The sequence below is a fragment of the Physella acuta genome, unplaced genomic scaffold (genome assembly GCF_028476545.2).
Source record: "Physella acuta isolate Inbredline_101_S28 unplaced genomic scaffold, ASM2847654v3 ptg000365l, whole genome shotgun sequence".
In the NCBI taxonomy this organism is placed as follows: domain Eukaryota; kingdom Metazoa; phylum Mollusca; class Gastropoda; family Physidae; genus Physella; species Physella acuta.
This window is the reverse complement of record NW_026731884.1, coordinates 364,525-379,206: the sequence shown is the minus strand read 5'-3', so window position 1 is coordinate 379,206 and position 14,682 is coordinate 364,525. Positions and strand designations below refer to the sequence as shown.

Here is a 14,682-nt window from a genome sequence, read left to right as displayed (position 1 = left end):
AGGAAATTCACAATTCAGCTCATGGGGGACTGACATGATGGTAGAAAAAGGAAATTCACAATTCAGCTCATGGGGGGATTGACATGATGGTAGAAAAAGGAAATTCACAATTCAGCTCATGGGGGACTGACATGATGGTAGAAAAAGGAAATTCACAATTCAGCTCATGGGGGGATTGACATGATGGTAGAAAAAGGAAATTCACAATTCAGCTCATGGGGGACTGACATGATGGTAGAAAAAGGAAATTCACAATTCAGCTTTTAGTCACAGATTTTAATCATGGCAGGTGGCAGGACTGTAGTTGTTTAAAGTTTTTGAGAAAACACATTTTAAAAATGTCATAGGTACATTTCTCAGTTAATCATGTAAAACTTGAAAATATTTGTAAGCAACTTCTGGTCTCACAAAGAATTGATGACAATATTTTATTTCAAAAGTTTTGTGCTTTAAGAAAATAATGAACTAGTCATCCCTACAGTCATACAATCAAACAGTGGAGGAATAGTGTTGTGAGATTAGCCTGGTCATCCATCCTCAGTGACATGAGCTACTTGTTCACCAACTCTAATTATTGCAGATGTTTACATTAATTCCTCTTGTTTGTACACAGGTTTAAATTACCTCCCTTTGTTTGTACACAGGTTTACATTACCTCCCCTTACCTGCAGTTCCACTTGAAAGTCATTAACAAATTCCTGATCAATGATGTTATCTAGTAAAAACTGACCCTGTAAACAAAATTAATTTCTAATTAAAAATTAATTACATTTGAAACTCTACACTCAAAAATAAATTCTTTTATTAAACTGCATGTACAAGCAAAAGGAATTGCTGGTTATTATAAACACAAAAGCAATTTACTTTCAAATTAAATTTACTGATATAAAACTTTGGCAAGTCTTCCTATTCTAGCTGAAGCAACTATTACAAATTTGATGAATTGAAAAACACCAGTTATCTTGTTGGTAATCATGAAACAAAAAGCCCTTGTAAAACATAACCTTAGCAATATTGTCTTGAAACAAAAAGCCCTTGTAAAACTTGATGTCCGTCTGTAAAACATAACCTTAGCAATATTGTCTTGTAACAAAAAGCCCTTGTAAAACTTGATGTCTGTCTGTAAAACATAACCTTAGCAATATTGTCTTGAAACAAAAAGCCCTTGTAAAACTTGATGTCTGTCTGTAAAACATAACCTTAGCAATATTGTCTTGAAGCAAAAAGCCCTTGTAAAACATAACCTTAGCAATATTGTCTTGAAACAAAAAGCCCTTGTAAAACAGAACCTTAGCAATATTGTCTTAAAACAAAAAGCCCTTGTAAAACTTGATGTCTGTCTGTAAAACAGAACCTTAGCAATATTGTCTTGAAACAAAAAGCCCTTGTAAAACTTGATGTCTGTCTGTAAAACATAACCTTAGCAATATTGTCTTGAAACAAAAAGCCCTTGTAAAACTTGATGTCTGTCTGTAAAACATAACCTTAGCAATATTGTCTTGAAACAAAAAGCCCTTGTAAAACTTGATGTCTGTCTGTAAAACATAACCTTAGCAATATTGTCTTGAAGCAAAAAGCCCTTGTAAAACATAACCTTAGCAATATTGTCTTGAAACAAAAAGCCCTTGTAAAACAGAACCTTAGCAATATTGTCTTAAAACAAAAAGCCCTTGTAAAACTTGATGTCTGTCTGTAAAACAGAACCTTAGCAATATTGTCTTGAAACAAAAAGCCCTTGTAAAACTTGATGTCTGTCTGTAAAACATAACCTTAGCAATATTGTCTTGAAACAAAAAGCCCTTGTAAAACTTGATGTCTGTCTGTAAAACATAACCTTAGCAATATTGTCTTGAAACAAAAAGCCCTTGTAAAACTTGATGTCTGTCTGTAAAACATAACCTTAGCAATATTGTCTTGAAACAAAAAGCCCTTGTAAAACTTGATGTCTGTCTGTAAAACATAACCTTAGCAATATTGTCTTGAAACAAAAAGCCCTTGTAAAACTTGATGTCTGTCTGTAAAACATAACCTTAGCAATATTGTCTTGAAACAAAAAGCCCTTGTAAAACTTGATGTCTGTCTGTAAAACAGAACCTTAGCAATATTGTCTTGAAACAAAAAGCCCTTGTAAAACTTGATGTCTGTCTGTAAAACAGAACCTTAGCAATATTGTCTTGAAACAAAAAGCCCTTGTAAAACTTGATGTCTGTCTGTAAAACAGAACCTTAGCAATATTGTCTTGAAACAAAAAGCCCTTGTAAAACTTGATGTCTGTCTGTAAAACATAACCTTAGCAATATTGTCTTGAAACAAAAAGCCCTTGTAAAACTTGATGTCTGTCTGTAAAACATAACCTTAGCAATATTGTCTTGAAACAAAAAGCCCTTGTAAAACTTGATGTCTGTCTGTAAAACATAACCTTAGCAATATTGTCTTAAAACAAAAAGCCCTTGTAAAACTTGATGTTTGTCTGTAAAACATAACCTTAGCAATATTGTCTTGAAACAAAAAGCCCTTGCAAAACTTGATGTCTGTCTGTAAAACAGAACCTTAGCAATATTGTCTTGAAACAAAAAGCCCTTGTAAAACTTGATGTCTGTCTGTAAAACATAACCTTAGCAATATTGTCTTGAAACAAAAAGCCCTTGTAAAACATAACCTTAGCAATATTGTCTTGAAACAAAAAGCCCTTGTAAAACTTGATGTCTGTCTGTAAAACATAACCTTAGCAATATTGTCTTGAAACAAAAAGCCCTTGTAAAACTTGATGTCTGTCTGTAAAACATAACCTTAGCAATATTGTCTTGAAACAAAAAGCCCTTGTAAAACTTGATGTCTGTCTGTAAAACATAACCTTAGCAATATTGTCTTGAAACAAAAAGCCCTTGTAAAACTTGATGTCTGTCTGTAAAACATAACCTTAGCAATATTGTCTTGAAACAAAAAGCCCTTGTAAAACTTGATGTCTGTCTGTAAAACATAACCTTAGCAATATAGTCTTGAAACAAAAAGCCCTTGTAAAACTTGATGTCTGTCAGTAAAACACAACCTTAGCAATATTGTCTTGAAATAAAAAGCCCTTGTAAAACTTGATGTCTGTCTGTAAAACATAACCTTAGCAATATTGTCTTGAAACAAAAAGCCCTTGTAAAACTTGATGTCTGTCTGTAAAACATAACCTTAGCAATATTGTCTTGAAACAAAAAGCCCTTGTAAAACATAACCTTAGCAATATTGTCTTGAAACAAAAAGCCCTTGTAAAACTTGATGTCTGTCTGTAAAACATAACCTTAGCAATATTGTCTTGAAACAAAAAGCCCTTGTAAAACTTGATGTCTGTCAGTAAAACACAACCTTAGCAATATTGTCTTGAAATAAAAAGCCCTTGTAAAACTTGATGTCTGTCTGTAAAACATAACCTTAGCAATATTGTCTTGAAACAAAAAGCCCTTGTAAAACTTGATGTCTGTCAGTAAAACACAACCTTAGCAATATTGTCTTGAAATAAAAAGCCCTTGTAAAACATAACCTTAGCAATATTGTCTTGAAACAAAAAGCCCTTGTAAAACATAACCTTAGCAATATTGTCTTGAAACAAAAAGCCCTTGTAAAACTTGATGTCTGTCAGTAAAACACAACCTTAGCAATATTGTCTTGAAACAAAAAGCCCTTGTAAAACATAACCTTAGCAATATTGTCTTGAAACAAAAAGCCCTTGTAAAACAGAACCTTAGCAATATTGTCTTGAAACAAAAAGCCCTTGTAAAACTTGATGTCTGTCAGTAAAACACAACCTTAGCAATATTGTCTTGAAACAAAAAGCCCTTGTAAAACATAACCTTAGCAATATTGTCTTGAAACAAAAAGCCCTTGTAAAACATAACCTTAGCAATATTGTCTTGAAACAAAAAGCCCTTGTAAAACTTGATGTCTGTCTGCACACAGGATATGATTGCCATCAGGAGGTTGTAGGCGTAGCAGTGGTACTGGCGCCGTAGGTCTGGGCACATCCTCTCTCCTCGGACGTCTTCACTTTTGGCATCGTTGGCACACCTGGGGTTAAACAGGTGGAGGGGGGGGGGGGGGCATTAGGTCTGTGGTTGGCATTAGGTCAGTGGTTGGCATGTGGTCAGTGGTTGGCATGTGGTCAGTGGTTGGCATGTGGTCAGTGGTTGGCATGTGGTCAGTGGTTGGCATGTGGTCAGTGGTTGGCATGTGGTCACTGGTTGACATGTGGACAGTGGTTGGCATGTGGTCAGTGGTTGGCATGTGGTCAGCATTAGGTCAGTGGTTGGCATATGGCTAAAGGTCAGTGGTTGGCATGTGGTCAGTGGTTGGCATGTGGTCAGTGGTTGGCATGTGGTCAGTGGTTGGCATGTGGTCAGTGGTTGGCATGTGGTCAGTGGTTGGCATGTGGTCAGTGGTTGGCATGTGGTCAGTGGTTGGCATGTGGTCAGTGGTTGGCATGTGGTCAGTGGTTGGCATGTGGTCAGTGGTTGGCATGTGGTCAGTGGTTGACATGTGGTCAGTGGTTGGCATTAGGTCAGTGGTTGGCATGTGGTCACTGGTTCACATGTGGACAGTGGTTGGCATGTGGTCAGTGGTTGGCATTAGGTCAGTGTCAGTGGTTGGCATGTGGTCAGTGGTTGGCATTAGGTCAGTGGTTGACATGTGACTAGTGGTTGGCATTAGGTCAGTGGTTGGCATTAGGTCAGTGGTTGACATTTGGTCAGTGGTTGGCATGTGGCTAGTGGTTGGCATTAGGTCAGTGGTAAGCATTAGGTCAGTGGTAAGCATTAGGTCAGTGGTTGACATTTGGTCAGTGGTTGACATGTGGCTAGTGGTTGGCATGTGGCTAGTGGTCAGTGGTTGGCATGTGGTCAGTGGTTGTCATGTGGCTAGTGGCTAGCACGGTTGGTCAATGGTCAAGTGTCACAAGAACAGGCAGCAGGAAGCTAGCTGTCAAACAAGAAGCCAGTGGTTAAGCAGATAGCCAACTACATTGCTACTTCAGCAGTATAAACTAATATCTGCCACTAGCTCACAAAACACTTCCAAGACAAAGTAACAAAAGCTTCTGTAGGGTCTGGGCAATGATCAGAGCTCAGTAACAAATTAAAAGGAATATAGAGTTAATTAAAAATGTAAATAAGCTGCAATTAATGAGAACGTACTTTGTAATTTTCTGTGTCATTTCCTTGCCTGTCTCATCCTTGCCAAGACAAAATTCCCTGTTGACCACCGATGCTTTAGTGTTGACCTCGTCCTTGCTCAGCCGCACATACATCAGCTCCAGCAGTTGGAAGCAGCAGATCTTGTTGGTCAACTGGCATTCAAGGTCCTTCTCACATATCTGGGGAAATAATCAAATGGTCAACTGGCTTTCAAGGTCCTTCTCACATATCTGGGGAAATAATCAAATGGTCAACTGGCATTCAAGGTCCTTCTCACATATCTAGGGATATAATCAAATGGTTGTTGCAACGGCCTTGTCACAATTCTGAACAAACATTCAACAGAAAAGAAAGATTGTACTTGGATGTGGCAAAACGTGGTGTTGAAAAATAGACCATGGATTCTAGACTAAATGACCTAATATTCTAGACTAGATGAACTATTATTCTAGACTAGATGACCTTAGATTCTAGACTAAATGACCTAATATTCTAGACTAAATGACCTAATATTCTAGACTAGATGACCTTAGATTCTATACTAAATGACCTAATATTCTAGACTAGATGACCTAATATTCTAGACTAGATGACCTTAGATTTTAGACTAAATGACCTAATATTCTAGACTAGATGACCTAATATTCTAGACTAGATGACATTAGATTCTAGACTAAATGACCTAATATTCTAGACTAGATGACCTAATATTCTAGACTAGATGACCTTATATTCTATACTAAATGACCTAATATTCTAGACTAGATGACCCTAGATTCTACACGAAATGACCTTAGATTCCACACGAAATTACCTAATATTCTAGACTAGATGACCTAATATTCTAGACAAAATGACCTATTATTCTGGACTAAATGACCTTAGACTCTATGTCTTTACTCAGTATGTCAATAGATGAGCATATTACTTTACTCAGTATGTCAATAGATGAGCATATTACTTTACTCAGTATGTCAATAGATGAGCATATTTCTTTACTCAGTATGTCATTATATGAGCATATTACCTTACCTTACTAAGTTTGACGTCCAAGTGACTGGTCAACCTGTGGATTTGGTGCTTGAAAAACTCCCTGACAGTTGCCACCGGCAGCAGACGCAGCATGGGCAAGCAGACTCTTTCAACAGCTGCTCTACGTACATCAGGAGGGTAGGATTCTTCTTTGGTGAAAATACTCAGTGGCACGTCTAGGGCTGGGCTATGGGCATCTGGTGGGAGTCTGGTGGAGCAAAAGTTTTTTAATTAAAATATAATACCATGCTGTATGGTAAACTACTGCTTACAATCATTCCTGAATAAGATAATTACTACAAAACAATCAAAATCCCAAACACAGACCTCTCACTATTGTAAAAATCTGTTGATGGCCATCTGGACAACATGTTGACCACTGATGGCCATCTGGACAACATGTTGACCACTGATGGCCATCTGGACAACATGTTGACCACTGATGGCCATCTGGACATCATGTTGACCACTGATGGCCATCTGGACAACATGGTTGACCACTGATGGCCATCTGGACAACATGTTGACCACTGATGGCCATCTGGATAACATGTTGACCACTGATGGCCATCTGGACAACATGTTGACCACTGATAGCCAACTGGACAACATGTTGACCACTAATGGCCATCTGGACAACATGTTGACCACTAATGGCCATCTGGACAACATGTTGACCACTGATGGCCATCTGGACAACATGTTGAGCACTGATGGCCAACTGGACACCATGTTGACCACTCACCTTTGTACAAATCTGTTGATGGCCAACTGGATAGCATCTTCATGCATGTGATGTTGCTCTCTACAGAAGACGCTGATCAAAATCTCCAGCAGCATCAAACTGCCAGTCAATTCCAGGGCATTCAGGATCTTAAACAAACAACCAGTTTACATAAGTAGACCATAACAACACCAGGGCATTCAGGATCTTTAACAAACAACCAGTTTACATACATAGACCATAACAACACCAGGGCATTCAGGATCTTTAACAAACAACCAGTTTACATAAGTAGACCATAACAACACCAGGGCATTCAGGATCTTTAACAAACAACCAGTTTACATACATAGACCATAACAACACCAGGGCATTCAGGATCTTTAACAAACAACCAGTTTACATACATAGACCATAACAACATAACCAATTCATTAGACCATAACAACATAACCAATTCATTAGACCATAACAACATAAGCAATTTATTAGACCATAACAACATAACCAATTCATTAGACCATAACAACATAAGCAATTCATTAGACCATAACAACATAACCAATTCATTAGACCATAACATAACCAATTCATTAGACCATAACAACATAACCAATTCATTAGACCATAACATAACCAATTCATTAGACCAGGGGTCTCCAAACTACGGCCTGCGGGCCGGGTGCGGCCCACGAGGTCCTCTCATCCGGCCCGCGGAGATCTTTTTGTCCACGGAAAAAAAGTTTGTTGGTGATGGCTGAGGAACTTTGCCCAGAAAAATCAAAGACATGCCTGGAAGAAACTGGCCCCCGAACTGAAATTTTATAGTTAATGCGGCCCTCGGACTGAAAAGTTTGGAGACCCCTGCATTAGACCATAACAACATACCATATCTATTGATGCAATGTAATCTTTCAGGTTGGAGGTACCAGATGGAAACTCAGAACTCTTCAGAGGAAAATTATCAGCTATGAACCTGTTCAGTGCATCTCTGAAAGTCAAAGATTTTTTAAAATTATAACTTTAACGGGATGAATTCCTATAAAACTTTTTCTACAAAAAGCAACAATATATTGAATTTATAATTAAACTTAATTACGAATAATTCAACTGTTTAAAAAAATGAATGCTAGTTAAATATTGGATGAAGAGCTAATCAGAAGGTGAGACTTACCTGAGATCTTCCTCATGTACACCTGTCAGGGTCGCAAAGAAGGGAAGTAGTCGTAACACCTGCGTCTGGGGACAAAAGTTGACAGAATATTGTTTACTTATTGCTGCAGCAAGTAATAGCTGACCATGTACGGCTGCAGCAAGTAATAGCTGACCATGTATGGCTGCAGTTATAGCTGACCATGTATGGCTGCAGCAATAGCTGACCATGTACGGCTGCAGCAAGTAATAGCTGACCATGTATGGCTGCAGCAAGTAATAGCTGACCATGTATGGCTGCAGCAATAGCTGACCATGTATGGCTGCAGCAAGTAATAGCTGACCATGTATGGCTGCAGTTATAGCTGACCATGTATGGCTGCAGCAAGTAATAGCTGACCATGTATGGCTGCAGCAAGTAATAGCTGACCATGTATGGCTGCAGCAATAGCTGACCATGTATGGCTGCAGCAAGTAATAGCTGACCATGTATGGCTGCAGTTATAGCTGACCATGTACGGCTGCAGCAAGTAATAGCTGACCATGTATGGCTGCAGTTATAGCTGACCATGTATGGCTGCAGTTATAGCTGACCATGTATGGCTGCAGTTATAGCTGACCATGTATGGCTGCAGTTATAGCTGACCATGTATGGCTGCAGCATCAGCTGACCATGTATGGCTGCAGCATCAGCTGACCATGTATGGCTGCAGTAAGTAATAGCTGACCATCCACTGACCATGTATGGCTGCAGTTATAGCTGACCATGTATGGCTGCAGCAGGCAGAGACCAAGATTGGGTGTCCTTACCTTGAAGTTCATGGTTGTGCTTGTGTCTTTCAACATGGACTGGTACATCCCAAACAAGATGGGGAAACTTTCGTTGCTGGTGTCTGTGGCACACTAGAGAGAAGTAGTGAGAACATTTGACACTGTGAGGGATGGCAGCAATCATAACACTGGCTGTGTACTAGCCTGTCTCTTATGGTTACCTCACAGTCCATCAAATAGAGTTGTCTATCAGAAGTTAAATTTACCCTGCTTTGACCACAGGGGCTTTGACCATAGGTGCTTTGACCATAGGGTGTTTGACCATAGGGGGTTTGACCATAGGGTGTTTGACCATAGGGGGTTTGACCACAACGGGGCTTTGACCACAGAGGGGGGTTGACCATAATATATAGATTTTAAAATATAAATCATAAACTATTATTTGATTTAAATTTATGATACAATTAATACGATTTTACACATGTTTCCTGAGAGTACGTTAATAGAAAATAACATGTATTTAAATAAACCGGGTGTGATCTCCCCTAAACTTTCTCGAATAACTTGGAATATAGACATGATTTTTAATTACTTAAACTTTTAAAAATAGAATAGAATCTCATAGAAAAAAGAATTACGCACCAAGCGAACGCCAAAACAAAATGTGCATAATAGTGCGCAATATTATTAGTTCTTTATAAATTTACATGCATTTTTTGAGAAATCGGAAATAGCATAAACTACTACTTTCGGTCAACGGAAATGACTCAAAATTTGACAGAAGGTAGAGAATTAGATCTTTTACTTACATGTGAAATTTCATTTATCTATCTGAAATAGTACTCAAGTTATAGGCTTTTGAAAAATTCAAAGTAGGAAAAGTACCACTTCCGGTTATCGGAAATCGCTCAACAGTTGATACGGATCTACGATTTTGATAAAATACTTATATATGAAATTTCATCAACCTAGCTGTAACGGTACTCAAGTTATTGTGTTTACACACAGACAGACATACGGACAAGATTGCAAAATTATGTTTTTCCGTATCAGTGAGTTGTAAAACGTCGTGATTTGTAAAAATCTCGATTTTTTTTTTTTTTTGCACGATTACAAGACTTTCTCTATACTTCGTATATACGAGAAAGTAAAAAGTCAAGCACGATATTTTAGTCTCCACATAAAGGCTGGTGCTAGGCCTCATGGATTTATTTTAAATTTAAATGGAACACAAATAATGCGACATATAACAGATTTCACAAATAAATAATGTAGATGTACTTGAAAATACTTTGCATATATAAAGGATAAAAAAGGATTTAAAAAACATGCCAACAGTATAGTCAAAGAGTTGTTTAGATGACTTTAATTATACATTATGATTTAATATTTTATTACATCCAGTCGCAAATTAAAATTTAATATAGCAACTTTTAAAATAAATCCTTATCATATATGGAAAACGTGCTTGTTATCAAATGCCAGCATTGGACAAAACACCTGAGATCAAAGACCCTATGTGGACAAATTACTTGTGATCAAAGCAGGACACAGCGATTGTGATCAAACCGCCTGTGATCTAAGACCCTCAACTGAGAAAACACCTGTGGTCAAACCCCCTATGATCAAACCCCCTATGGTCAAAGCACCTGTGGTCAAAGGTCAGCACACCCCTGCTGCCTATCAGAAGTTAAAATTACCGTGCTGCCTATCAGAAGTTAAAATTACCGTGCTGCCTATCAGAAGTTAAAATTACCGTGCTGCCTATCAGAAGTTAAAATTACCGTGCTGCCTATCAGAAGTTAAAATTACCGTGCTGCCTATCAGAAGTTAAAATTACCGTGCTGCCTATCAGAAGTTAAAATTACCGTGCTGTCTATCAGAAGTTAAAATTACCCTGCTGCCTATCAGAAGTTAAAATTACCGTGCTGTCTATCAGAAGTTAAAATTACCGTGCTGCCTATCAGAAGTTAAAATTACCCTGCTGCCTATCAGAAGTTAAAATTACCGTGCTGTCTATCAGAAGTTAAAATTACCGTGCTGTCTATCAGAAGTTAAAATTACCCTGCTGCCTATCAGAAGTTAAAATTACCGTGCTGTCTATCAGAAGTTAAAATTACCCTGCTGCCTATCAGAAGTTAAAATTACCGTGCTGTCTATCAGAAGTTAAAATTACCGTGCTGTCTATCAGAAGTTAAAATTGCCCTGCTGCCTATCAGAAGTTAAAATTACCGTGCTGTCTATCAGAAGTTAAAATTACCCTGCTGCCTATCAGAAGTTAAAATTACCCTGCTGCCTATCAGAAGTTAAAATTACCGTGCTGCCTATCAGAAGTTAAAATTACCCTGCTGCCTATCAGAAGTTAAAATTACCCTGCTGCCTATCAGAAGTTAAAATTACCCTGCTGCCTATCAGAAGTTAAAATTACCGTGCTGCCTATCAGAAGTTAAAATTACCCTGCTGCCTATCAGAAGTTAAAATTACCCTGCTCTCTATCAGAAGTTAAAATTACCGTGCTGCCTATCAGAAGTTAAAATTACCGTGCTGCCTATCAGAAGTTAAAATTACCCTGCTGCCTATCAGAAGTTAAAATTACCGTGCTGCCTATCAGAAGTTAAAATTACCGTGCTGCCTATCAGAAGTTAAAATTACCATGCTGCCTATCAGAAGTTAAAATTACCGTGCTGCCTATCAGAAGTTAAAATTATCATGCTGCCTATCAGAAGTTAAAATTAACGTGCTGCCTATCAGAAGTTAAAATTACCCTGCTGCCTATCAGAAGTTAAAATTACCGTGCTGCCTATCAGAAGTTAAAATTACCGTGCTGCCTATCAGAAGTTAAAATTACCGTGCTGCCTATCAGAAGTTAAAATTACCCTGCTGTCTATCAGAAGTTAAAATTACCGTGCTGCCTATCAGAAGTTAAAATTACCCTGCTGCCTATCAGAAGTTAAAATTACCGTGCTGCCTATCAGAAGTTAAAATTACCGTGCTGCCTATCAGAAGTTAAAATTACCGTGCTGCCTATCAGAAGTTAAAATTACCCTGCTGTCTATCAGAAGTTAAAATTACCGTGCTGCCTATCAGAAGTTAAAATTACCCTGCTGCCTATCAGAAGTTAAAATTACCGTGCTGCCTATCAGAAGTTAAAATTACTGTGCTGCCTATCAGAAGTTAAAATTACCCTGCTGCCTATCAGAAGTTAAAATTACCGTGCTGCCTATCAGAAGTTAAAATTACCCTATCAGAAGTTAAAATTACCCTGCTCTCTATCAGAAGTTAAAATTACCGTGCTGTCTATCAGAAGTTAAAATTACCGTGCTGCCTATCAGAAGTTAAAATTACCCTGCTGCCTATCAGAAGTTAAAATTACCGTGCTGCCTATCAGAAGTTAAAATTACCGTGCTGCCTATCAGAAGTTAAAATTACCGTGCTGCCTATCAGAAGTTAAAATTACCCTGCTGTCTATCAGAAGTTAAAATTACCGTGCTGCCTATCAGAAGTTAAAATTACCGTGCTGCCTATCAGAAGTTAAAATTACCGTGCTGCCTATCAGAAGTTAAAATTACCGTGCTGTCTATCAGAAGTTAAAATTACCGTGCTGCCTATCAGAAGTTAAAATTACCCTATCAGAAGTTAAAATTACCCTGCTGTCTATCAGAAGTTAAAATTACCCTGCTGTCTATCAGAAGTTAAAATTACCCTGCTGCCTATCAGAAGTTAAAATTACCCTGCTGCCTATCAGAAGTTAAAATTACCGTGCTGCCTATCAGAAGTTAAAATTACCCTGCTGCCTATCAGAAGTTAAAATTACCGTGCTGCCTATCAGAAGTTAAAATTACCGTGCTGCCTATCAGAAGTTAAAATTACCGTGCTGCCTATCAGAAGTTAAAATTACCCTGCTGCCTATCAGAAGTTAAAATTACCCTGCTGCCTATCAGAAGTTAACATTACCGTGCTGCCTATCAGAAGTTAAAATTACCCTGCTGTCTATCAGAAGTTAAAATTACCGTGCTGCCTATCAGAAGTTAAAATTACCCTATCAGAAGTTAAAATTACCCTGCTGTCTATCAGAAGTTAAAATTACCCTGCTGTCTATCAGAAGTTAAAATTACCCTGCTGTCTATCAGAAGTTAAAATTACCCTGCTGTCTATCAGAAGTTAAAATTACCCTGCTGCCTATCAGAAGTTAAAATTACCGTGCTGCCTATCAGAAGTTAAAATTACCCTGCTGCCTATCAGAAGTTAAAATTACCGTGCTGTCTATCAGAAGTTAAAATTACCGTGCTGCCTATCAGAAGTTAAAATTACCCTGCTGTCTATCAGAAGTTAAAATTACCCTGCTGTCTATCAGAAGTTAAAATTACCCTGCTGTCTATCAGAAGTTAAAATTACCCTGCTGCCTATCAGAAGTTAAAATTACCGTGCTGCCTATCAGAAGTTAAAATTACCCTGCTGCCTATCAGAAGTTAAAATTACCGTGCTGCCTATCAGAAGTTAAAATTACCCTGCTGCCTATCAGAAGTTAAAATTACCCTGCTGCCTATCAGAAGTTAAAATTACCGTGCTGCCTATCAGAAGTTAAAATTACCCTGCTGCCTATCAGAAGTTAAAATTACCCTGCTGCCTATCAGAAGTTAAAATTACCGTGCTGTCTATCAGAAGTTAAAATTACCCTGCTGCCTATCAGAAGTTAAAATTACCGTGCTGCCTATCAGAAGTTAAAATTACCGTGCTGCCTATCAGAAGTTAAATTTACCCTATCAGAAGTTAAAATTACCCTGCTCTCTATCAGAAGTTAAAATTACCGTGCTGTCTATCAGAAGTTAAAATAACCGTGCTGTCTATCAGAAGTTAAAATTACCCTGCTGTCTATCAGAAGTTAAAATAACCGTGCTGTCTATCAGAAGTTAAAATTACCCTGCTGTCTATCAGAAGTTAAAATTACCGTGCTGTCTATGAGAAGAAGTTTTGTCAGCACTAATAGACTGAGGCTCTTTGAATCAGATGTGGCCCCTTGGTCCCACCAGCTCTGCAGGTAACTCCAGTTGTTCAGCACAGTTTGACACAAGCTCATGCCCTCCCTTTACAAGAAACAAATGGTTAATGTTTTACATCACATGTTAGTGTTGTTTTAAGTAGAGCTAGGTGCTTTTTGTCCTTATGAAAAGTGATGTTTCACTCCTACCTTTTGTCCTTATCAAATGTGATGTTTGTTTACAAACAACAAACCTTTTCCTGAGGCCTCTATCTTTAGCAACGTGCTCCAGACACGCCACCAACACCACCCCCACAGAGCCGGGGTCCCCGCCAGCAGCTGACATCAGAGTCTTCACAACACCTGTACCTGACCTCACAAGGTGAGCTGCAATAGTGGACTTCATCACAGAGAAGAAGTGCTCACCACGACCTACATTCACCCCTGCTGAGATCCCCTGGACTTTGGTTTTGTCCAGCAGCTTGACCACCAAGTCTTCAGGCTGGCCAGACAACAAAAGACATTGGTCAATACAACTTTTAACAAAAGACATTGGTCAATACAACTTTTAACACAAGACATTGGTCAATACAACTTTTAACAAAAGACATTGGTCAATACAACTTTTAACAAAAGACATTGGTCAATACAACTTTTAACAAAAGACATTGATTGGTCAATACAACTTTTAACAAAAGACATTGGTCAATACAACTTTTAACAAAAGACATTGATCAATACAACTTTTAACAAAAGACATTGGTCAATACAACTTTTAACAAAAGACATTGGTCAATACAACTTTTAACAAAAGACATTGGTCAATACAACTTTTAACTAAAGACATTGGT

The 14,682-nt window shown here is 38.1% G+C and overlaps 1 protein-coding gene across 1 annotated transcript in view; it reads right to left on the bottom strand.

The window, feature by feature from the left end:
- Window positions 1-14,682, bottom strand: part of LOC131941557 (DNA-dependent protein kinase catalytic subunit) — a 113,813-nt gene that overhangs the window by 52,352 nt on the left and 46,779 nt on the right. Inside the window, exons 40-49 of the mRNA XM_059300851.1 lie at window positions 14,086-14,333; window positions 13,802-13,937; window positions 8,893-8,985; window positions 8,105-8,169; window positions 7,819-7,921; window positions 6,952-7,079; window positions 6,207-6,414; window positions 5,175-5,353; window positions 3,885-4,053; window positions 666-731 (exon numbers count right to left, since the gene is read on the bottom strand). Of these exons, the coding sequence (XP_059156834.1) occupies window positions 666-731; window positions 3,885-4,053; window positions 5,175-5,353; window positions 6,207-6,414; window positions 6,952-7,079; window positions 7,819-7,921; window positions 8,105-8,169; window positions 8,893-8,985; window positions 13,802-13,937; window positions 14,086-14,333 (1,395 nt within the window). The remainder of the gene's footprint in view (window positions 1-665; window positions 732-3,884; window positions 4,054-5,174; window positions 5,354-6,206; window positions 6,415-6,951; window positions 7,080-7,818; window positions 7,922-8,104; window positions 8,170-8,892; window positions 8,986-13,801; window positions 13,938-14,085; window positions 14,334-14,682) is intronic.